This window comes from Mobula birostris, chromosome 14 (assembly GCF_030028105.1).
Source record: "Mobula birostris isolate sMobBir1 chromosome 14, sMobBir1.hap1, whole genome shotgun sequence".
Lineage (NCBI taxonomy): Eukaryota > Metazoa > Chordata > Chondrichthyes > Myliobatiformes > Myliobatidae > Mobula > Mobula birostris.
The window spans coordinates 90,435,412-90,460,982 of record NC_092383.1 but is presented as its reverse complement, the minus strand read 5'-3'; the positions used below and the strand labels follow the sequence as shown (position 1 = coordinate 90,460,982).

General features: G+C 46.0%; 1 protein-coding gene across 5 annotated transcripts in view; it reads right to left on the bottom strand.

Annotated features, from left to right (window-relative positions):
• Positions 1-25,571, bottom strand: part of LOC140210088 (prickle-like protein 1) — a 121,171-nt gene that overhangs the window by 16,341 nt on the left and 79,259 nt on the right. For 3 of the 5 annotated variants that reach the window (XM_072278894.1, XM_072278893.1, XM_072278896.1), the window contains 5 exons: positions 9,887-10,067; positions 8,482-8,595; positions 5,647-5,784; positions 2,509-2,712; positions 1,322-1,508 (listed from right to left, as the gene is read on the bottom strand). In XM_072278894.1, coding sequence (XP_072134995.1) covers positions 1,322-1,508; positions 2,509-2,712; positions 5,647-5,784; positions 8,482-8,595; positions 9,887-10,036 — 793 coding nt within the window. In that variant the 5' untranslated portion in view covers positions 10,037-10,067. Of the gene's footprint in view, positions 1-1,321; positions 1,509-2,508; positions 2,713-5,646; positions 5,785-8,481; positions 8,596-9,886; positions 10,068-14,630; positions 15,086-23,739; positions 23,759-25,571 lie in introns of those variants that run through there. The other 2 variants (XM_072278897.1, XM_072278895.1) reach the window with 2 other exon arrangements.

The following is a 25,571-nucleotide window of genomic DNA, read 5'->3' as shown; positions in this document are numbered from 1 at the left end:
TGACTCCTGAATGAGAAGGCTCTCTTATGAAGAAAAAGTGAACATAATTGAGTTTAAAGGCAAGAGAGGTCATCTTATTGGAGGACAAGATGTGAGGGAGCTTGGCAGGGTGAATGGTGAGAGGATCTTTCCCATGGTTGGGCTGTTTTGAGCCAGAGGGCATGGTTACAGGATAAAGAAGTGTTATGAAAGCTACAAGCCTTTGGACTGCAATACCCTACAAAGGACAATAAAAACCACTGAGGTAATCTCCCTCCAACCCCCCCCCCCCATTTGTGATATACACTGGGAGCATTGCAGACAAAGAGCCCAAAGCATTGTTGAGGATCCCTACCACCCATCCCACAATCTCTTTCACCCACGACCATCAGGAAGGAGGTACAGGAGCATCAGGACTAGGACCGCCAGACCGGGTAACAGCTTCTTCCCTCAGGCTGTGAGCTTCACACTACGTGCATTTTAAATTATATTTTATTAACTTATTTATGGTAATATATTGGTTTATGTGCTGTGTGTGATATATGTTTTGCTGGTGCACTGTGGTCCAGAGGAAGGTTGTTTCGTTTGGTTGTACACAGATGACAGTAAACTTGAACTTGAGAGTGATATCTGATTCTCTGGAACTCAAAGTGCTCTGGATGTTCAGTATATTCTCGGCAAAGTTCGAATATTAGATTGCATGGAAATCAAAGGTCACGGGGTCGATGGGAGTGGAGCTCATTCAAAGATCCGACAAGTCATCATCTGATTGCATCTCAGAGCAGGCTTGAGGGGTTTTATGGCGAGGCGTGTGCCTCCAGCTTGTTTGTTCTGATTAAAAACGGCACAGTAGTGTAGCGACTAGTACAATGCTACTGCAGTGCCAGTGACCTGGGTTCAATTCCCACCGCTGTCTGTAAGGAGTTTGCATGTTCTCCCCCTGAATGCGTGGGTTTCCTCCCACATTCCAAAGACGTACAGGTTAGAGTTAGTAAGTTGTGGGCGTGCTCTGTTGGCACCAAAAGCGCGGCCCTACTTGTGGGCTGCCCCCAGCGCATCCTCAGACCGTGTTGGTCATTAATGCAACCGATGCATTTCACTGTAAGTTTCAATAGTTAAAAGCTAGTCCTTAATCTTTAACACAAGAGGTTCTGCAGATGCTGGAAATCCACAATGACACACACAAAATGCTGGAGGAACTCAGCAGGTCAGGCAGCATCTGTGGAGGGGAATAAAACCCTCAATGAGTTGGGGCCAAGACCCTTCATCAGGACAGAATCTTTTAAGTTCTTAAAGATCTCCTGGGGCACTTTGGACTTTCCTATCGCTCGTGTATACTCACTGATGATCTCCCTGCAAGTCTCGCAGTACTCAGCGTACAGCATTTCGAAACAGCTGCAGCAGTACGGCTGTCCCTCCTTCATAATGTACTTCTGTCCTCCGAGAACGGCTTCACATTCAGTACAGCTGAAGTGGTCCATGTGCCAGTATCTGCCTTCTGCCTCCGTGCACTCTTCCGAAAAGATCAACTGCAACGTCAGGCAGAAGCAAAAAGAAAGGCAACATGTTATGATTACAGTACAACACTTTTTTAAAAAATTTAGGCATATAGTACAGTAACAAACCCTTCTGGCCTACAGTGCTGCCCCATTACACCCATGTGACCAATTAACCTCCTAACCTGTATTGTATGTCTTTGGACTGTGGGAGGAAACCAGAGCACCCGGAGGAAACCCACGTGATCGCGGGGAAAAGGTACAGACGTCTTTACAGGCAGCAGTGGGAACTCAACTCAGTTTTCCTGCACTTCAATAGTGCCACATTAGCAGGTCACGCCAAACAGCAGACTCAACATTGTAAGATAATAAGATATAGGAGCTCATTTAAGCCATTGGGATCATCGAGTCTTCTGCACCATTTCGTCATGGCTGATCCACTTTCCCTCTCAGCCCCAATCTCCTGCCCTCTCCCCGTATCCCTTCATGCCCTGACTAATCAAGAACCTATTAACTTCTGCCTTAAATATACCCAATAACTTGGCCTCCACAGCCACCTGCGGCAATAAATTCCTCGGATTCACCACTCTCTGGCTAAAGAAATTCCCTCTCATCTCCGTTCTAAATGGATGCCCCTCTATTCTGAGGCTGTGTCCTCTGGTCTTTGACTCCCCCACTATAGGAAACATCCTCTCCGCATCCACTCAGTTCAGGCCTTTCAACATTCAGTAGGTTTCAATGAGGCCACCACTCATTCTTCTAAATTCTAGTGAGTACAGGGCCAGAGCCATCAAATGCTCCTCATAGGATAAGCCTTTCAATCCCATTGAAAACTGTCGAGTTTGCCAGAGAAATCTAACCTTTATAAACTGGAAGTGTTTTGATCGCCGTAACAGAGCTACACAGAACACTGGAAGGAGAAACCTGCATCCTGAGGAGATTCCGGCCCTGACTGAGGGAGATGTCTAGAGACCGAAAGGCGAAGGAAAGGGGGCCTGGAGAGTAAATTGGAAAGGGTGGGGGGGGCACTCACCTGGTCACATGATGCACAGCGGGGTTTAAAGAGGTCAGCGTGGTGTCGACCACAGTATATCTTCCCATCCTGGTAGAAGTATATGAGGTCGACAAGTAGCTCCTGGCAGGTGATGCAGCTAAAGCAGTGTGGGTGCCAACAGGTCCGGTTCCCTGCTCTCTGAGCGAAGACGGCCACGTCACCCCCGTTCATCTTCACTCCACACTGAGGAAGCACAAACACACAGTCACTCCTTCATCCCTCGTGCAAATACTCACCCTCGTTTATCAATCCCCTCTCAACCTTGACCCGAACCCTGGGCTAATGAGTAACATCTTCCATCTCTTCAGCCGTCAGGGTCTAACTTCTACAAAGGCCTCTCTTAGTCCTCTCCTAATCATCCTCAAACTCTCTCCTTACCCTCTTCAAACAACTCTCTCTCCACTCCTTTCTTTCCATCCAAACTCTCTGTCCCTCTCTCTAACTCTCTCCACTCTCCATCCCCCCACCCCCACCTACCCCCTCCATTCCTTCTCACCACCCCTCGATTCCCATATTCCTCTCCATCTATCTCTGTTTCTCCACCTTTCCCACTGTTGGAGGTGGAGAAGATCCATTATTTTCATTGAATGAGCTAAACCGGACAAATTGTCTTTTATGATTTGATTAATGAATTGGACTTTGAAGGTGCAAAGCAGTTGAATTCACAATGAATCCAGCCCTCTGTCACCTGCTGATTCTGGGGGTATTCTTCACTTGTTCCAGCTGTTCTGCCACATTCTCTCGCTCGCTCTCTCTCTCTCTCTCTCTCACACACACACACATACAGACCTGTGACCTCCAGAACTCAGACTGTTGTTTGATAGGTAAGTATAACCATGAAGTGAAAGGTTTCCAAGGGAAGGCTGGGGAGTGGAACTAGCCAAATGCTTTGTACTCTATCTGGATGTGATACCTCATAATCCCTCTGAGTAGCCTCCAACCTGATGGCATGAACATCGATTTCTGTAACTTCCCGTAAAGTCTCCCCCTCCCTCATGTTCTATTTCCTTTTCTAGTTCCATTCACACTCCTTCTCTTCACCTGCCCATCACCTCCCTCTGCCTTCCCTTTCTCCCATGGTTCACACTCCTCTCCTGTCCAGATTCCTTTTTCTTCATCCTTTTACCTTTTCCACCCATCACCTTCCAACTTCCCAGCCTCCACCCACCTGGTCTTACCTATCACCTGCCAGCTTGTCCTCCTACCTCTCCCCCATCCTTACTCTGGCTTCTTCCCCCTTTCCAGTTCTGATGAAGGGTCTCGGCCTGAAACATCGACTGTTTATTCCTCTCCACAGATGCTGCCTGACCTGCTGAGTTCCTCCAGCGTTTTGTGTGGATTGTGGTGGACAGGCTGCGACTGCTTTCCCTGGAGCGGAGGAGGATGAGGGGTGATCTTACAGAGATTTATAAAATCATGAGGGTCATATAAAAGGTGGCAAAGGGGGTCCAAAACCAGACAGCACAGGTTTAAGATGAGAGGGGAAACATTTAAAGCGGACTTTAAGAGGCTGGTGTGTACGCAGAATGAGCTGTCTGGCAGAGGCAGGTGCAATTCCAATGTTAAAAAGGCACATGGACAGGTAAAAGATTAAGAGGGAGGTGGACCATATACAGGCAACTGGGATTAGGTTAGGTCAGCACCTTGCTGGGCATAAATAACTGGGATAAGGTTAGGTTGGCATCTTGCTGGGCATAGATTAGAACTTGGACTAGATTAGGTAGGCACCTTGTTGGGTATGGACTAGGTTATATAGGCACCTTGCTGGGTATTGACTAGAATTTGGATCAGGTTAGGTAGGCATCTTGCTGGGCATGGACTAGAACTGTGACTGGGTTAGGTAGGCATCTTGCTGGGTACGGACTGGAACTGGGACTAGGTTAGGTAGGCATCTTGCTGGGTATGGACTAGAACTGTGACTGGGTTAGGTAGGCATCTTGCTGGGTATGGACTGGAACTGGGACTAGGTTAGGTAGGCACCTTGCTGGGTATTGACTAAATATTCTGACTGGATGTTTCTGAGCTTTATTACTATTGACTTTGAATCATAATTTACAGCAAAGGTGGCCATTCAGTTCATTGTGGCCATATTAGCCAAAAGCAGAGCTATTTCCATGTTCCTCGCCTTTCCAGCTGTCCGTTCAGGATTGCAGGTCATGTTTCTCTGAGTGCTTACCCGGGTGTGGAGGGGTTTACGATCTGTACGCTGCTTATTCCGATTAGTGCAGATAGGTACCTGATGTACAGCACGCCCATGATGGGCCAAAGGGTCTACTCTGTGTTGCAGGACTCTGTGGTGCAGAGTAGGTTTACAAGGATGCTGGCAGGACTTGAGGGCTGGAGTTATAGAGAGAGGTAAGCCGGGTGAGGTCTTTACTCCTTGGAATGCAGGAGAGCAAACAGCGACCTTACAGAAATGTTTAAAATTATGTGAGCCACAGATAATGTGGATAGTCCTTTCCTCAGGGTACGGTGTCCAAAACTAGGGGGGGGCGGGTGGTACAGGTTTATGGTGAGAGGGGAAAAGTATAAAGCAGTCCAGGGAGCAACATTTTCACACAGAGGGTGGTTGAGGGCGAGCTGCCTGAGGAAGTGGTTGAGGCAGGTACGATATATTTAAGATGCACTTGGATAGGTGGATGGGAGGGTGGGTGCTTGGAGGGATCTGGGTGGAACACAGCACGGTAACGTAGTGATTGGTGTAACGCTTTGCAGCATAAGATCAAGGTTCAATTCCCACCGCCACCTGCAAGGAGTTTGTATGTTCTCCCCGTCGCTGTGGGGGTTTCCTCCAGGTGCTCCGGTTTCCTCCCACATTCCAAGGCTCGGATCGGCACTGGAAGGGTGCGAGATGTCCCCAGCACTTCCTCAGACTGTGTTTGCCGTTGACACAAATGATGCATTTCACCATATATGGGACAAATAAAGCCAATCCAAATTGGGCCTCTCTCGGTAGGCCGAGTAGTTGGCAAAGATTGACTGGGCTGAAAGGCCTGCGTCCATACCGTATTCCTCTAAAACAACTGTTTCCTTCTGAGACTCAGCTACCTATGATCTTGAATCAAATAAGTGAAAGCTCTGCCCTTGCACTGCACCCCAGAAACACAGATGGCCGACCTTTTCACACAGCGCCCCGGATGCAGTTAGCGGGAAGATCTGGACGATTCCGCGGCCCAGGGCTTCCCTCTTCCGCTGTCCGCTGAAAACGCGCAGTTCCATCTTTTCCTCTTCACTGAGCGACTGGCAGTACTTTTCCTTCGGGGAGAGACAAGCTGTTAGTGCTGGGACTCGGCCGCACGGGGGACAGGGAAGGTGTCAGCATTCACTCTCGTTGCCCAGTGAAAGGATCGTGAATTTGGACTGCCTGCTGATACGCACAGTTTCGGAGTACCCAGTAATCCCACACTACAGCCCAACTAGAGAATAATTAGATCAGGAGTTCTCAACCGAGGTCCACAGAACCCCCGGTTAATGGTAAAGCACCGTGACAGAAAAGATGGGAATCTCTGGATTAGATATTACATTATGGTTGGTTGCACATTTATGCCTTAGGAATTAGCTGTTATTTTCATACTAGAAAGGACAAGTTCCAATATTTACACAAAGCTCTGTGTAAGGGCGTGCTCGACTCACTTCTGAGCTTTGAAAATACGCTTAATTTTGTCTAGTTTGCCGATGGCACGACAGCGGTGGGCTCACCACCAACGTCGATGAGACGGCTTACAGAGAGGAGGTGGAAGAGCTCGGGGCCTGGTGCCAGGCAAATAACCACTTCCTCAACGTCAGCAAGACAAAGGAGATGGTTATCGACTTTGGGACAGCTCACAGCCCCTTTACATCGGTGGCACAACAGGGGAAACCGCGAGCCGTTTCAAACCCCTGGGAGTGCACATCACACAGAACACACCCTACACAGCCAGGAAAGCTCAGCAATGCCTCTACTTTCTGAACAGACTGAGTTGAGCTGGACAACGTGCATCAATACTCATGTCATTCTACAGATGCACAGTAGACAGCATCACTGCATGGTACCGAAACTCCACTGCAGCAGACAGGAAGGCTTTAAAACGGGTTGTCAAAACCGCCCAACATATTACTGGTACCCACCTACCCACTATCAAGGACATATAAGGACAAGAGCAACTCTTGTTAAGGCAGCAGGAAGGTGGGGTGAGCACAGATGTCTGGGAAATGGAGGAGATGCAGGTGAGGGCAGCATCGATGGTGGAGGAAGGGAAACCCGTTCTTTGACGATGTCCTGGAAAGGAAAGCCTCATCCTGGGAACAGAGCCGAAGGAACTGAGTAAAAGGGAATGGCATTTTTACAGGAGAATGGGTGGGAAGAGGTACAATCAAGATAACTGTGTGAATCAGTAGGTTTATAATAGATGTCAGTCAACCGCTTGTTTCCAGAGATGGAGGCAGAGAAATCCAGAAAGGGGAGGAAGGTGCTAGAAATGGACCAAGTGAATTTAAGAGCAGGGTGGGAGTTGATGAAATTGATGAGCTCAGCCTGGGTGCATGAAGCAGCACCAATGTAGTGGAGGAAGAGTTGGGAAGCATTACCCCAAGGAAGGCTTGGAACATGGACTGTGGATTGTACAGTGCAATACAGAAAATATACCATAAATTACAGTAATTAATGGACAGTCAGCATCCACTTTATTAGACACATGATGAAGTGCCATTGAGTCTATGTTCATGGTCTTCTGCTGCTGTTCAAAGTTCCACATGTTGTGCATTCAGAGATGCTTTTCTGCACACCGCTGTTGTAATGTGTGGTTATTTGAGTTACTGTTAGCAGCCTGGCTATCCTCCTCTGACATCTCTCATTGACAAGGTGTTTTTACCTACAGAACTGCTGCTCACTGGAAGCTTTTGTTTTTGAACCACTCACTGCAAACTCTAGACACCGTTGTGCGTGGAAATCCCAGAAGATCAACAGTTTCTGAGACACTCCAACCACCCTGTCTGGAACCAACAATTATTCAATGGTCAAAGTCACTTACACCTCATTTTATCCCCATTTTGATGTTTGCTCTGAACCTCTTGACCATGCCTGCATGCTTTTATGCATTGAGTTGCTGCCACATGATTGGCTGACTAGATATTTATATTAATGAGCAGGTACAGGCCTATTTATTGAAGTGACCACTATCACTTAAAAATTAAATGAATCGTGCAAAGAGAGTAAACATAGTGAGGTAGTCTTCATAGGTTCAATATCTGTTGAGAAATCTGATGGTAGAGGGGAAGAAGCTGTTTCTACCTTGACTCCTTAATTGGTATTGAAAAAACTTCTGTCTTTATCAGACATGGTCTTTCAAGTGATAATCAGAATCAGGTTTAGTATCACCGGCATGTGTTGTGAAATTTGTTGTCTGGGGCAGCAGTACAATGCAATATATAATAATGCAGAAAAATGTGAATTATAGTAAGTACATATACACTAAATAGTTAACTTAAATAAGTAATAGGTAATGCAAAAATAGAAATAATAAAGTAGTGAGGTAGTGTTTGTGGGTTCAATGTCTACTCAGGAATTGGATGGCAGAGGGGAAGAAATAGTTCCTGAAACGCTGAGTGTGTGCCTTCAGGCTTCTGTACCTCCTCCCTGATGGTAGCAATGAGAAGAGGGCATGACCTGGGTGATGGAGTCCTTAATAATGGACACCGCCTTTCTGAGGCATCGCTCCTTGAAGATGTCCTGGATCCTATGGAGGCTGGACTCCATGATGGAGCTGACTAAGTTTACTACTCTCTGCAGCTTACTTCGATCCTGTGCAATTACCTCCAACCCCCACCCATCCGTACCAGACGGGTGCACAATAGTGCTGTGCTTTTGCACGCTCTACTTTCAAATATAAAATCAGAAACTCTTTCTGCTTGGCTTGAAAACCGTCTAACGTAAAAAATGTTAACAGTCTATGGTTGAGCTACACAGATGCTTACATCATTGTCGTGAGGCGGGAGCTGATAGAGGAGCTGTTTCACACGGAACTTCTCCCCGATGCTGTTGACGTACGGGATGTTTTCCTCTGGGAGGCAGCGGAAGTATTGGTGGACCTGTGCACACACAAAGCCAATTGTCAATAGTCAATACTCTTCCCTTTGTGAACGGTGCATCATTTATGGAGGATTTATTGTTCACAGAACGCGGGCAACACAGGTTAAATCAGCAATGACTGTCCACCCCTCCCTCTCCTTGCACTGAAAAGACGGCGAAGAGCCAAGAACATGGGTAAGTTTGGAGTCACGTTTGGCCCGATAAGGGGTCTGACTTTTCTCCCTCCACAGATATTAATGATTCAAGTGGATTTATACTACAAAAGTGGTCAGACTGCACTTGAAGTATTGTGAGCAGTTTTGGGCCCCATATCTAAGAAAAGCCATGCTGGCATTGGAAAAGGTCCAGAGGAGGTTTATGAGAATGAAAGGGTTAAGACAGGAGGAGCGTTTGATAACTCTGGACCTCTGCTCGTTGGCGTTTGGAAGAATGAGGGTGAATCTCACAGAAACTTGTCGAACATTAAAAGGCTTAGATAGAGTGGATGCGGAGAGGATGTTTCCTGTATTGGGGGAGTCTAGGGCCAGAGGGCACAACCTCAGAATAGAGGGACTTTCATTTTAGAACAGAGATGAAAAGGAAATTCTCTAACAAGAGGGAGGTGAATCAGTGGAATTTATTGCCAAAGGTGGCTGTGGAGGCCAAGTCATTTGGTATATTTAAAGCAGAAATTGATAGGTTCTTGATTAGTCAGGGCTTCAAAGGTTACAGGGAGAAGGCAAGAGAATAGGATTGAGAGAGTTAATTAATCAGCCATGATGGAATGGCGGATCAGACTCAATGGGCCGAATGGCCCAATTCTGTTCCTATACCTTAAGGTTTATTTTGAAAGATCTGCAGATGATGTTTCCTGTAGTGAGGGTGTGTAGGACCAGGGGGCACAGCACCAGAGTACCAGGATGTCCCTTTAAAACAGAGATGATGTTAGAATTTCTTTAACCAGAGCGTGGTGAATCTGTGAAATTCAGTGTCACAGACAATCACAGAGACCAAGCCATTGGGTATATTCAAAGAGGAGGCTGTAAGTTGGTTAGTAAGGTGGCCAAAGGTTATGTGGAGAAGTCAGGAGAATGGGGCTGAAAGGGCTAATAAATCAGCCATGATGGAATGGCGGGGAAAAATGATGGCCAAATGGCCTAATTCTGTTCCTATGTCCAATGGTCTAAAATTCAGCAGTTATACTTTTCCATTGTATATACATTCAGGATGATTGACATTTTTACAATCCAAACTCATCTGTGAGCATGCAGGATGTGAAGTTTATTTCCTTGAGCAACTGGTTCTCCTGACCTGTTCGGGCTTGAGTCCTGGGGGGACCCATGCGTACTCCTCCAGAGCACAGCCGGAGTCGTTGTCCGATGGAGCGTTCTGTTGGAAGTCAAAGGTCATCTTGCTGGCTGCCTTTGTGTTCTCTGAAGACCTGGAATCGAGCACAGACATCTTCCAGCCCTTTGTTCAACACGATGTCAACCTGAAATAGATTGGAGAATACTTCAGATATGCATTGGGCGGGGTATGAAATGTTGAGCCAAATGACAACATGCCAACACGATCTAAGTGTGTACAATTAGTTCAATATAGTTATGCTTTTCACAAAGTATGCAAGTGGGCTATTATAAGAAGACATGAGAATAATAAGGTGACGTAGTATTAATGAATTTATAATATATAAAATATACTCTTAGTGACCACTTTATTAGTTACACATGCTCGCTAATGAAAATATCTAATCAGTCAATCATGTGGAAGCAATTTGATGCATTAAAGCATGCAGACATGGTCAAGAGGTTCAGTTGCTCAGACCCAAGCTTCAGAATGGGGAAGAAATGTGAGCTAAGTGACTTTGACCATGGAGTGACTGTCGGTGCCAGACAGGGTGGTTTGAGTATCTCAGAAACTGCTGACCTCCTGGGATTTTCATGACAACAGTCTCTAACTTACAAAGAGTGGGGTGAAAAACAAAAAAAAAAAATCCAGTGAGCAGCGGTTCTGTGGGTGAAAATACCTTGAGGTCAGATGAGAATGGCCAGACTGGTTCAAGCTGAGATGGAAGGTGACAGGAATTCAAATAACCACGTGTTACAACAGTGGTGTGCAGAAGACCATCTCTAAATGCACGACACATCGAACCCTGAAGTGGATGGGCTACTGTAGCAGAAGATCATGAACATATGCTCATTGGCCACTTTAGGCACATATGAAGTGGACACTGAGTGTAAATTATTTAATTATAATAGTGTAGTGTGCTAGCCTAGTGGCCGGCTGGTGGCGTAGTGGCATCGGCGCTGGACTTCGGAGCAAAGGCTCCTGAGTTTGAATCCAGCCGACTCCCCAGGCACGCTTTCCATCCGTGCTGGATGAGCATTGAGCTAGCAACTCATAAAAAAGAAATTGCCTGCTACAGAAACATCAACAGCAAAAAAGTTGAAGGCCTATGCTCTCTCATGAGTTTAAAAGGCAGTTTCCTTTCCTAATGCAAGCCTAGAGCAGGGGTTCCCAACCTGGGGTCTACGGACCCCTGAGTTAATGGTAGGGGATCACGACATAAAAACGTTTGGGAACCCCAGGCCTAGTGGTTAGTCTAATGATTTACAGCACCAGCTGTAAGATCACTCTCTCAATTCCTGCCACTGTCTACAAGGGGTTAATACATTCTCCCCTTGACTACATGGACTTCACCTGGCTGGGCATTGCATGCTATGTTGGTGCTGGAAACATGGTGACACTTGTGGCCTGCCCCCGTCACATCTCAGACCACGCAGGTCAGGCAGCATCTATGGAAATGAATAAGCAGTCCACGTTTCGGGCCAAGACCCTTCATCAGGACTGAGAAAGGTTCTCAGTGCCCTGACCGATGAAGACGAGCGTGTTCGCCCAGCCTTCGTAACCACCCAGTCTACTTGCGTCACCATTTTCAGAGAACCATGTACTTGTACACCGAGGTCTCTATGCTCGACAGCCCTCCCCCAGGACCCTGCCATTTGCTGTGTAAGTTCTGCCCTGGCTTATCTGAAAAAAAATGCAACAGCTCACACTTGTCCGAGTAAACTTCATTGTCCAAGTCAGATCATTGGCTCCGCTTTCTATGGAGGAAAAGATTGTGTGTAGTTTCACCACAGTAAGAATTTATTTATTTTATTTAGAGATACAGGACAGCAACAGGTCCTTCCTGCCCAATTACCCACTAACCTACTAACCCGTACATCTTTGGAGTGTCGGAGAGAATGAGAGCACCCAGGGGAAACCCACGCGGTCACAAGGAGAAAGTACAATCTTCTTGCAGACAGCGGTAGGAATTGAACCCGGGTTGCTGGTGTTGTAATAGCATTACAATAACCACTATGCTACCGTCCCGTCCCACGTGAGGATGTTATCACCAACTCTGTCACTTCCACAAAAGGCCACGTTCGAGAGTCAAGCTGTAGCCTTAGGAAAGAATTTCAAACCACTTGGCTCCATTAAAATTTCCAAAAGCACTAGCCTTCAGATGCTTTGTTAGAACCCTTAGTTTAAAAAATGGTATTGGTTTATTATTGTCATTTGTTACAGTGCAAAGCTTGTCTTGCAAACTGTACATTCAGATCAGATCATTACACAGTGCATTGAGGTAGAACCAGGTAAAACAGTAACAAGGCAGAATAAAGTTTAACAGCCGCAGAGGAAGTGCGGTGTGGGTAAACAGTAAAATGCAAGATCACTACCACGTAGATTGTGAGGTCAAGGGTCCATCTTGTACCAGGGAACTATGAAAGAACAAACCCTTCAATCTTCAGGCTCCTGAACCAGTGTGGATAACTTCACTCACCTCAACACTGAACTGATTCCACAACCTAGGGCTTACTTTCAAGGAGTCAACAACTCATGTTCTCAGTTTTTTAAAATCTATTTATTTATTATATATATCTATATCTATCTACACATACATTTATATTTATTTATATTTACGTATTATTTGTTTCTTTTTCGTATTTGCCCAGTGCCTTCTTTCACACATTGGAACTCAGCAGATCAGACAGCTTCTCTGGGGGTGCAGGTTGAGGGGGAATAAACTGTCGACGTTTCGGGCTGAGATGCTTCTGTGATTTAATGGCTTTCTTTCATTGAGATGCAGCATGGAGTAAGTCCTTCCGTCCTTTGAGCCACGTTGCCTACAACCCCTGGGTTTAATTCTAGCCTAATCGCAGGACAATTTACAATGACTAATTAATCTACCAACTGGTGCATTTTTGGACAGTGGGAGGGAAACCATGTGGTAACAGGGAGAACATACAACTGTTCACAGGCAGTGTGGAATTCCACTGTGCCTTGGGATGTTCCTGGCGTTCTTTCAATACAAATCTGCTTCTTCCCTTGCCATACAGCTATAGGTTCCTCACAAGATGTTAATGACATGGCTGGCTGATTGGGGAAGGGGTGGATATTCCGACAGGAAGCTGAGTTTGGACGGAGCGTAGAGGGTGAGTTGAGTTGTGGACAGAGGTGCCCGGGGTTAAAACTGGATGCGATGCCTGAAAGGGCAATGGATGTGGTGGAAAGCCTCCTGTGTAGTATACCGTGGTTACCTTTGGAGGAGGCTGTCACAGCAGAAGCAGTATTCCTCGCCGAGTTCGGCATGGTTGCAGCATGGCTAGAGAAGCGCTGGCGACCCGGGTTCAATTCTTGCCGCTGCCTGTAAGGAGTTTGTACGTTCTCCCCGTGACCGCGCGGGTATTTCTCCGGGCGCTTCGCTTCCCTCCCGCATTCCAAACACGTACGGGTAAGGGTTAGTGAGTTGTGGGCGTGCTATGTTGGCACCAGAAACATGGCACCACTTGCGGGCTGCCCCCAGCACGTTCTCTGATTGTGCTGGTCGTTGAAACACACACGATACATTTCATTGTCTATTTGTGACAAATAAAACTAATCTTCAATCTTAATCAAAATTGGACTGATGACAAGAGCAATAAACAGCGGGACAAAGACAGGGGCTCGACATAAAAGCTGCCAGGGTGAAACATTTGATGCTTTTCTTTAAGCCAGTGGGAACATTCAAGCAGAGAGAGCAATTTCCAGAAAGCTGCCCGAGAAACTGGAGGGGTTAACAATTCAGCAGTTTCCTCAATCTCAGTGTGTGGCACAAGCGTCACAGAGGAAACACAAATGCATCGGAAGTAATGTCTTTGCTAAGGCAAGCACATATTCTAGCCAGAAAAGTAAAAGCATTGATTGCACTTTTTGAAATAAAAGTGGCCCAGCCAGGAAAGCAGGGAACCCTGTTACAGCTCAGAGAACTGTTGCTGAGGAGCAGTTCAAAGCTCAAAGTGAATTTATTATCCAAGTACATAATCTGTCACAATTAATACTCAGAGATTCATTTTCTTGCAGGCATTCGCAGTAGAACAAAGAAATACAATAGAATCAATGAAAAGGTGCACACAAAGACTGACAAAACTACCAATCTGCGAAGGAAGACAAACTCTGCAAACACAATAAATAAATAAGAAATTAAATATTGCTGGAAACAAGAGTCTGCAGGTTGCGGAATTAGTTCAGAGCGGAACTGAGGCAAGGGAAGTTATCCACGCTGGTTCGGGAGCCTGATGGTTGAAGGGTATTAACTGTTCCTGAAACTGGTGGTGTGGGACCTAAGGCTCCTGTATATCCCGCCTGACGGCAATAGCAAGAAGAAAGCATGGCCTGGATGGTAGGACCCTCACCCTGCGATAGTTGGACCTTCCCAGGATCTTACTCCAGCAAATGGCCTTCAGTGCTTTGGAGACGGTAGAGAACTAGGGAGCATTGGCGGTTTTGGTTCCCAAAGGAAACAAGCGCACACAGCAGTTGAATTTACCTCCCTAACAATGCTGACCTCATTGCAGCCGCCCGATTTCAATCACACCTTGAAGACAATCACAGGTACTGTTACTGATCACGGGGTTGTTCGGCTTTCAAAGCAGCTCCCTTCTCACCAGTGAAAGGAGCACACCACGCCTTTTCAGCTTTTGCACAGGGCTCGTCACAAGGCAGCAGCAAGGAGCACTCAGCTAAGGCTTACCTGCCATCTCCACCTAGTTTCCCGGAGCCACGAATCCCTCTGCTCTTCCTCCATCCGTCCACAGGCTGTGGCAGAAGTGGCTTCCAGCATTCACGGGATAGCAACTTTTAAGCCCTTTCATTGCTGGCCTGCTATTCCGGCTCCGTGCATGTGGAGGTGACTGCAGTGTGGTGTGTTCAGGTCTGGAACCACCCACCACCCGAAACAGGAACCGACTTGCTTGCCCTAAACTAGGTTATTTTAAATGCTAATCACTCTGCTCCCGTTCCAACTGTTAATCAGAGAGCTGGGTTTATCAGCCTGCTATCAAACTTTCATAAGTCCCTATGTCAACCTACTGTCATTAAACACTGTTTGTACTTGTGGCTCCTTGCTTGACCTACAGTAACATCAGTAATCAATTAGCCTGAGGGTAACGGAGCGATCGAGGAAGGCTAGTCCTCCTTTCATCATGGTGCAATGGTTAGTACTCACTGGAGTTTAGGAGAATGAGAGGAAGATCTCATCGAAACCTATCATATATTGCGCGGTCTAAATAGAGTGGGCGTGCAGAGAGGATGTTTCCTAAAGTGGGAGAGTCTAGGACCAGATGGCATAGCCACTGTTCCCTCTAATCTGTAAGGAACAGTGTGCACAAAAATCTTGTGCTGTGCAATTTTTTTGCCCAGTGACAGCAACATGTGCTCACTGAACAATTTCTTCAATAAAAACAGTATAAATAAACCAGTTCTAAAATCTGCAGACAAATCATCGCAAACTCCACTTTGTCAACACCGTCTGCATCAGAAACGGGAAAAGGAAATGTGATTGCGTGCAATCATGAAATATACTTAACATGCCAACGAGGAAGAGGGTGACAGCCTTTACTGTGCAGTTTAAATTCCTTTATGCGCACACCTTAGAGAGCGCTTTTAATAAAAGGTTGTTCCTTTAGAACAGAAATGAGGAAGTATTTCCTTCACCAGACGGTGGTGAATCTGTGGAATTCGTTATCACAGAGATGGCTGTGCAGGTCAAATCACTGGGTATATTTAAAGTGAAGGTTCTTGATTAGCAAGGGTGGCAAAGGTTAGGGGGAGAAGGTAGGAGAATGGGGTTGAGAGGGAAAATAAATCAGCCATGATGGAATGGTGCAGCAGATTCGACGGGCTGAAATATATTATTGCTTTTCAGCTCCAGTGTCGCCGGTTCGATCCTGAACCTGTGTGGGTGTGTGAGAACCTTTCGTGTTACCTCCATGACCATTACGTCCTTTGGGTACTCCAGTTTCGACCCAAAGATATACTGGGAGGTTAATTAGCCCTTAGTGGGAGCAGTTGGCAAAAGTATAAAAGGGGAGTTGGCATTGGTGTATTATTGTCATATATACCAAGATATGTGCAGCCACTTCCTGGTACACTGCTTCAAGAGACGGGCTAAACCAGATCAGGGTTGCCGGTGGGTCTCATACCTTGGTAAGCTAGCAACCCATGGACTGAGCAGGTGAGATCTACCATGAGATCCAACAGCCAGGAAGGAAATTCTGCAACGCTCTGCGGAGAGCAAAGGGCATGACAAGACACAGAAGTAGCCTCGGACATCCACTGCAACCGAGGAAGACTCCAGTTTGTGACGACTGCTCATACCACTGGTGTCCAGCGGCTTCCAAGGTCGAGAGAGCAGAACTGACCCAGTGCAACGACTTTTCCACTTTAAAAACTCTCCCACGTAGAATCCTCTGTCATTGTTGGACACGACGAACAACTGGTCACCAAAATACTGTGAGAGGCTTGACTTGCATTCTGTTTACACAGATCGAATAACTACACAGTGGATTGAATTACAAAAAGGTAAAACAATAACAATGCAGAATAAATCTGCCAAAGTGCAGGTGAACGGTAAAGTGCAAGATGTTAATGAGGTAGATTATGAGGCCAAGAGTCCATCTTATCAGACAAGAGATGCTTTGAAGAGTCTGATAATGGTGGGATAGAAACTGTCCTTGAGCCTGGTGGTACGAGCTCTCAGGCCTTTTTTTCTGCCTGATGGAAGAAAGGCGAAGAACGATGTCCGAGGTGGCTGGACCTTTGATTACACTGTTTGCTTTACTGAGGAAGTGAGAAGTATATTTAGAAGTATTGTATGGAGTCCGCAGAACGTCACTGTGGTTCACCAGCACCATCTTGAGCAGATTTCAGGGCATTTAGTGCAAAGGTTCAACATGACACCTAAAGGTTTGACAAACATCTATAGATGCATGGTAGGAGAGTATATTGACTGGCTGCATCACAGCCTGCTATAGAAGCACCAATGCCCTTGAATGGAAAATCCTACAAGAAGTGGATATGTCCCAGTCCAATATGGGTAAAGCCTCAACGTGGAGCATTGTTGCAGGAAAACAGCATCCATCATCAGGGCCTCCCCACCACCCAGAACAGGCTCTTTTCTCACTGCTACTGTCAGGAAGGAGATACAGGAGCCTCAGGACTCACATCACCAGGCTCAGGAACAGTTATTACCCCTCAACCAACAGGCTGTTGAACCAAAAGGGATAACTTCACTTGCCCCATCACTGAACTGTTCCCACAATCTATGAACGCACTTTCAAGGTCTCTTCATCTCATGTTCTTGATATTTTTTTGCTTATTTATTTATTATTATTATTACTGTCTTTTTCCGTCTGCACTGTTTGTTAACTTTTGCCCAGTGGTTGAACGCCCAGTTGGTGCGGTCTTTCATTGATCCGATTAGGGTTATTATTGTATTATGGAAGTATTGAGTATGCCCACAAGAAAATTAATCTCAGGGTTGTATGGTGACCTATATGCACTTTGATAATAAATTTACTTTGAACTTCGAAGTATAGACAAGAGGCCATAGAGGGGAGTTGACGGATGTGTGAGAGACAACAAGGTGCAGACATGCAGAGAAATAAGTAGAGGGGAAATGGGAATGATGGGATTGCACTAAGGACTAGTATGGACCTGATGGGCTGAAGGGTCTCTTATCAAAAAGAAAGTAAATAATATCTATTTTGTGTTAACCAAGAGCTATTACAAATGGTGTTTGGGATCAAGGGGCTTTTGGCTCATTGGAAATGACCAAAGTTTGAAGTTCAAAGTACATTTATTATCAAAGTATGTATACACTATACAATCTTGAGATTCATCTCCTTACAGGCAGCACGAAACAGAGAAACCCAATAGATCCCATTAAAAAAAGACCGCCAAACACCCAATGTGCAGAAAAAAATACAGATTGTGCAAACAATAAAGATAAGCAAATAACATTCAGAACTGAAGCTCGTGAAAGTGAGTCCACAGCCTCCAAGCCAGTCACAGATGATTCAGGAGCCCGTTACTTGCAGTTCACAGCCTCAGTTCAGCGCAGAGACAAGACAACCTCGTGGAGGAGTGGCCTGAACTGGTCCGTCCATCTCCTCCAGCCCCAACACCCTGACCTTTTCAATATGGCCTGGTGCTTAAATCTGCTGAACCTCGATCTTTCCTCGGTCTCGAACCAGGGCCCTTCTGCTTCAATACACTCTCAAGCACTGCCTCCCTCCACCTAGATTCGAACCAGCACTTAAATTGGTCAAAAATTGGGTCTTTCCTTGCTCTCCAGACCAGTACGGTCACCTTGATTCTGCCACGCTGCATCAGATTGCCTCGAAGTCTGATCCAGCAATGGCCAAACACAACTGGTTTATGACTGTCACGTGTACCAAGGTAACAGTGAAAAGGTTTTGCTTGTGTGTCATCCAGACAGATAATTCCAAACATACGTAAGTACTTTGCGGGAGCCCATAAGGGAAAAAATATCAGAGCGCAGAATATAGAGACACTGTCCGAGAGAAAGCGCAGGTAGACAAATCAATGCAAGGGCCCTGAAGTAGACTGAGAGATTAGAGGTTCATCTCTATCATAGAAGCCGTCCTCTCAGGAAACCGAGGCTGTCTCCGAGCCTGCCGGTAAGTGTTCCCAGGCGTTTGTACCTTCTACTCTACGGCAGTGGGTTCTCGTTCTCACAACTGACTGAGTGGCTTGGAAGACGTGCGCCTTGAGGGCGCGGCCCTGTGGCCAACCCGATTCCTTGCCAATGTCACCAAGTGAAGTGTCGGGTGAGATTGAAACATCGAGACAGCGGGCGCGGCTGTTGGAGGCCTCTACATTCTCTCTCTCGATAGCAAGTGAGAGCCTGCTGGTTCTCGAGACGGGGAACTCGAATAAGCAACGCTCCGGATCGTAACATCAAAACTGGCCTCTTAGTGATAGGGAGCCTGTTTGTGATGTCAAAGTGTTAGCATGGACAGTAGTTTTTGACGGACTCTAGATTGTGGTCTCTGGGGGCTTTGCTATTGCTTGCATGGTGGTGGTGGGGGGGGGGGGTGATGCTTTTGCTGGAGAAAGTGGGTGGGTTAATCCTTTTGCGGCTACTTTTGTGTGGGGCAGGGGAGGGAGCTTTGGGGTTTTAACATTTTTCTGTCATTCATTCTTTGGGCTTTTTTCTCTCTGTTTTGAGGATGTCTGTGAAGAGTAAGAATTTCAGGCTGTATACTGTATACAATCTCTGATATTAAATGGAACCATTGAAGTGGGGGAGAAGAGAGAATGACTGGGGTGGGTGTGGACCTTGACTTTTTTAAAACCAAAATAAACTTTATTCATAATTTTAACAACTATTTACAAGAATAAACTGTGCAATCCCTTGTCATTTTTACATTTGTGGACAACGATCAACATTTTTGTTCTATTGCATATCCTAAAACCAAAAGCACTCCAGAGGGCCCTCATGTGGTACACTTGGCCCTTGATTGTTTTCCCGAGGCAGTGGTAAGCGGAGACAGGTCAGTGCAGGGGAGGCTGTCTCCTGCTGGATCTAAACCACATTTAGGCTTCCACCACGGTGTGAACTGCTGAAGTCGAGAATCTGATCTGCCCTGTGATGTTGCTGCTGTCTTTATACTCCCCTCGTCACAGTATTTTGTTACATTCCACGGACCCACCACCAGTCCATGACATGACGAAGCTTTACAATACTACTTTCTGATCTCTCATCTGTTTAAACTCACAAAATAAACACCACAATAAATTAGCTGTACAATCTCTGATTGAAGTTGATAAAGTGGTTAAGAAGGCACATGTGCCATTGGGGGTGACTGAGTTCAAGAGCCACGAGGTAACACTGCAGCTCTCTAAAAGTCTGCTTAGACCACACTCAGGAGTATTGTGTTCAGTTCTGGTTGCTTCATTATGGGAAGGACATGGAAGATTTAGGGAGGGTGCAGAGGAGATTTACCAGGATGCTGCCCGGATTAAAGAACATTGTCTTATGAGGACAGGTCGAGTGAGCTACGGCTTCTTTCTTTGGAGTGAAGGAGGGTGAGGGGCGACTTGATGGAGGTGTATCAGACGATAAGAGGCACAAATAGAATGGATAACCAGAGACTTTTTCCTCATGCAGAAATAGTTAATATGAGGGGGTATACTTTTAAGGTAATTGGAGGAAGGTACGAAGGGGATGTCAGAGGTAGATTTTTTTTTAGACGAAGTGGTGAGTGCATGAAATACACTGCCAAGAGTAGTGGTCTATAAGAACATAAGAAATAAGTAGCAGGAGTAGGCCACACGACCCATCGAGCCTGCTCCACCATTCAATAAGATCATGTCCCTTAATTCCTCTAATCTATCCAACCTTGTCTTAAATATATTTACTGAGGTAGCCTCCACTGCTTCAGATTCCACAGATTCACCACTCTTTGGGAAAAGCAGTTCCTCTTCACCTCCGTCCTAAATCTACTCCTCTGAATCTTGAGGCTATGTCCCCGAGTTCTGGTCTCACCTACCAGTGGAAACAACTTTCCTGCTTCTATCTTCATCTATTCCTGTCATAATTTTATATGTTTCTGTAAGATCTCGTCTCATTCTTCAAAATTCCAGCGAGTACAGTCCCAGATGACTGAATCTCTCCTCATAGTCTAACCCCCTCATCTCTGGAATTAACCTGGTGAACCTCCTCTGCATCGCCTCTGAAGCCAGTATATTCATTCCTCCAGTAAGGAGACCAGAACTGCACACGGTACTCCAGGTGTGGCCTCACCAGTACCCTGTACCGTTGCAGCATAACCTCCCTGCTCTTAAATTCAATCCCTCTGGCAATGAAGGCCAACGTTCCATTTGCCTTCCTGACAGCCTGCTGCACCTGCAAACCAACCTTTTGTGGTTCATGCACAAGCACTCCCAAGTCCCTCTGCAAAACAGTATGCTGCATTGTTTTACCATTGAAATAATAATCTGCTCTTTCATTTTTCCTTCCAAAGTGCATAAACTTGCATTTACCAACATTGTACCCATCTGCCAGACCCTAGCCCACTCACTTAACCTATCTACATCTCCCTGCAGACTCTCTGTATCTTTTGCACAATTTGCTTTTCCATTCAATTAGGTACATTTAAGAACCTCTTAGGTAGGTACATGGATGAAAGAAAAATACAAGACTATGTTGAAGGGAAGGGTTAGATTAATCTTGGAGAAGATTTAAATGTCAGCACACATTGTTGGCCAAAGGCCTGTACTGTTTTGCAATGTTCTACATTCCGTGAAATCCTAGTGTTAATGTAACCTTAGTTGAAGAGCTTGATGCAGAAATTGGGTTTCATTGGACAATATAAACTAGTGTAAGCAGTTGTGATTGGATGTATTCAGGGAGATTTATCATGTGACCTCCCAGGCAAATTATTTCACCCTCAATATCACCCCACACCCTTCCCACTACCATCAATGCATGACCTCATCCCCCTTGCTTTCCCTACTAACCAATGTCCCCTCTAATTTATTTTTAACAGCTGCACAGACCAGCCAATGATCTGAGCAGGAAATTTTGACAAGGCCTGAAAACTGCATGGCACTTTCAAAGTTTTTTTAAAATAATATTCACACTATGAATATTTAGAATCAAAATTGAAAAATCATACACATTTGATTTTATTAATTGAAGGGTATAATGAAATGCAGTATAACAAAGAAAATCTTTCATGTTTCGTAAACTTTTTCTTGCTGTGTCCAATTCTAGCTGCGCGGCAACAAAGGCCACGTGCGCGGGAGCATTTTGGTTACCGTGTGGCTGTGCACCCGCACAGCTTAGAGGGAACAGTTCTACTACTTGAAAAACTAAAGGTCTCCCAGATAGCTAACACTTCTTGTTTTCTCCCCTATCCCTCATTATTTTTAAAAAAAAAATCTGTTATAATCCAGCCAAGTGTGAGGTGTTGCACTTTGGGAGAACGAGAGGGAGATGACAGAGTTAACGGCAGGACCCTGCACAGAGGGAACTTGTGGACTTGAGAGTGGCTGCACAGGTTGGTACAATGGTAATTGAGGCGATGATGCAGTTGCCTTTTTAATTGAGGAAGTTATACCACAACTTTACAAAACACTGGCTAGGCTGCATCTAGAGTATTGTATTTAGTTCTGGTCGTTCCAGTATAGGACGAAAGATGAGCTTTATTTGTCACAAGTATCTTGAGACATACAGCAAAAAGACATTATTTGCATTAATGACCAACACAGTCCAAGGATGTGCTGGGGGCAGCCTGCAAGTGTCACCAAGGCAGCTTACTAACCCTAACCCTACGCCTTTGGAGTGTGGGAGGAAACCCACACAGTCACAAGGATAACGTACAATCTCTTTACAGACAGTGGTAGCAATTGAACCCTGATCCTGAGCACTGGCACTGTGAAGCCTTCAGCTGTCCGCTGTGCTAAGGTGCGGCCCTGGTTGAATAGAACTGGAGATCAATGGCTTAGGGTTTCAAGTTGAATCCTACCTCAAGATAGCATCACTCTGCTCCAGTAATCACGAGATTGTCAAAGACTATTTGGATTGCGCCTCTAGGTCTAAATCCCAGAGCTCCCTCCGCAACAGCACTGTGGGAGCAAATAAACTCCACGTGAGTGTATATATCAGTGGTCTTCTGCTGATGCACTTCAAGTTTCAATGTGTCGTACATTTAGAGATGCTCTTCTGCACACCACTGTTGTAATGCGTGGTTATTTCAGTTACTGTTACCTTCCTGTCAGCTTGAACCAGACTGGCCATTCTCCTCTGACCTCTCTCATCAACAAAGCACTTTCACCCACAGAACTGTCACTCACTGGACCCCTCGGTTAATGGTAGAGGCGGTCCATGGCATAAAAAGGGCTGGGAATCCCTGCTCTAAGAGGCCGTTGTGAACGAAAATCCCAGGAGATCACCAGTTTCTGAGATATTCAAGCCACCCTGTCTGGCACCAACAATCATTCCACGGTCAAAGTAACTTAGATCACATTTCTTACCCATTCTGCTGTTTGGTCTGAACAACAACTGAACCTCTTGACCATGTCTGTGTGCTTGTCATAGTCACAGTCATACTTTATTGATCCCGGGGGAAATTGGTTTTTGTTACAGTTGCACCATAAATAATTAAATAGTAATAAAACCATAAATAGTTAAATAGTAATATGTAAATTACACCAGGAAATAAGTCCAGGACCAGCCTATTGGCTCAGGGTGTCTGACCCTGCCTCATGCCTCATGATTGGCTGATTAGATATTTGCAGTAACGAGTACGTGTGAGTACCTAATAAAGTGGCCACTGAGTGTAGCTGGCTCACCATGACTTTTCCAAGGTTGAGCAATAAACACTGAACTTGACAGTGAAGGCTGCGGCTCAAGAAATGAATAAATAACATTTGATATATTCAAGGCCACTTTGTATTTGGTCACTTTCACAAACCATCAACTTGTCTGATTTAGTTACTTTGCCTTTAATCTCATTTGCAGTTTGTGACTTATAAGGCTCCAATCGAAAGTCTACATCTTGTTTTAATCTCTCCCAACATTCTTGTCTCTGCTTTGTTCTGTTCTATGGAAACAATAACTTCTACTTACACCTAGTAACAGACATATGGGTTAGTAAATTCTGGACACGCAAAGTTGGCACTGAAAACACGAAGACCCTTGTGGGCTGCCCCAGCACATCCTCAGACTGTGTTGGTTGCTGACACAAACTATTAATTTCATTGCTATGTTTTGATGTTTCAAATGTATATGTGACAAATTAGGCTAATCTTTAAAGCCTTTACCAATTTACCAGTTTAGACTCAGCAGACTAGCTTCCTTGGACTGCAGGGTTGTGAGTGTCTCCTGTCCAGCCTCAAAGCATCATCTTCAGGCACTTGTGGGGGTGAGAAGTTTGGCTTCAAGCTTTGCCTAGGAAGAACGAATGTGGCTTCATCCGAACAAGGTCAGAGTAAGATAGGCACATCATTCTGCGATCTTATTGTTAGCACCAAGTACTGTTCCCTCTAAACTGCGCGGGTGCGTGGCCACACAGTCGCTGCAATGCCCCCGCGCACGTAGCCTTTGTTGCCATGCAGTTAGAAAAAGTTTATGAAACATGAAATCTTTCATTGTTTCTGCCTCCCAAGTATAGCCCGGTCATTAAACATGTGAAACCCACGATGAAGGCTATTAATATCTGGCTGGAGGGGGCTGACTCTGCTCTTCAGCACCAATTCCAGCACACAGACTGGAGCGTGTTTGCTGCCCATGCCACCACAGACTCTCAGATTAACATTGACTTATATACCAACTCTGTCCTTGGGCACACCAACAAGTGTATAGATAGAGTGACATCACAAAAACAAATAAAGTTTTCCCCAATCAGAAACCATGGATGAACAGAGAGGTTCGCCTCCTGTTCAAAGCCGGAGATTCAGCCTTCAGGTCTGGAGACCGGGAGGCTTACAGCTCAGCCAGGGCCAACCTGAGGAGGGGAATCTCTCAGGCTAAACACACATACAAACAGAGAATCGAGGAGCATTTCAACTCCTCGGGCCCCCGGTGCATGTGTCATGGCATACAGGTCATTACAGACTTCAAACCACCTAGTACTGTGCCCCCTTTCAGCTCTGCTTCCCTCCCTGATGAGCTCAATTACTTCTACACTCGCATTGACCGAGAGAACAAGGAGGTCACCCTCAAAGCGGATCTCCCACCTGGTGAACTGCCTCTCTCACTTTCCACCGCCGATGTTTGTGCCACCCTGAGCAGGGTGAATGTACGGAAGGCAGCTGGTCCGGATGGAATACCTGGCGTATGCTCAGAGTCTGTGCAGGGCAGTTGGCCGGGGTCTTCACGGACATTTTTAATCTATCCCTGGCCCAGGCAGTTGTCCCCACAAGCTTCAAGATCGCCACCATCGTGCCAGTGCCGAAGCATTCCACTGCCGCAGGCCTGAATGACTTCCGTCCAGTTGCACTCACACCCATCATTGCAAAGTGCTTTGAGAGACTGGTTCTATCACATCTGAAATCCTGTCTGCCCATTACCCTGGACCTCCATCAATTTGCCTATCGCACCAACAGGTCAACAGAGGACGCCATCTCCGTGGCACTTCACTCTGCCCTGACCCACCTGGACAGCCCCAACTCTTACGTCAGAATGCTGTTCATTGACTTTAGTTCGGCATTCAATACTGTGATCCCCTCCAAGCTGATCGCCAAACTTCGCCAGCCTGGTATCAGCTCATCCCTCTGCAAATGGACCTTGGACCTTCTGACTAACAGACCCCAATCAGTTAAGTTAGACAACTTCTCCTCCTCCACTCTCACCCTGAACACCGGCGTGCCTCAAGGCTGTGTGCCGAGCCCTCTTCTGTACTCCCTTTTCATCTATGACTGCGTTCTTGTACATGGTTCTAACTCCATAATCAAGTTCACAGATGACACCACGGTGGTTGGCCTGATCAGAGGGGATGACGAGACGGCCTACAGGGACAAGGTCCAGCGCCTGGCCACGTGGTGAGCCGACAACAATCTGGCCCTTAAACACCCAGAAGACCAAGGAGATCATTGTGGACTTCTGGCATGCTAGGAGCCACACTCACGTCCCCATCTACATCAATGGAACTGTAGTGGAGCG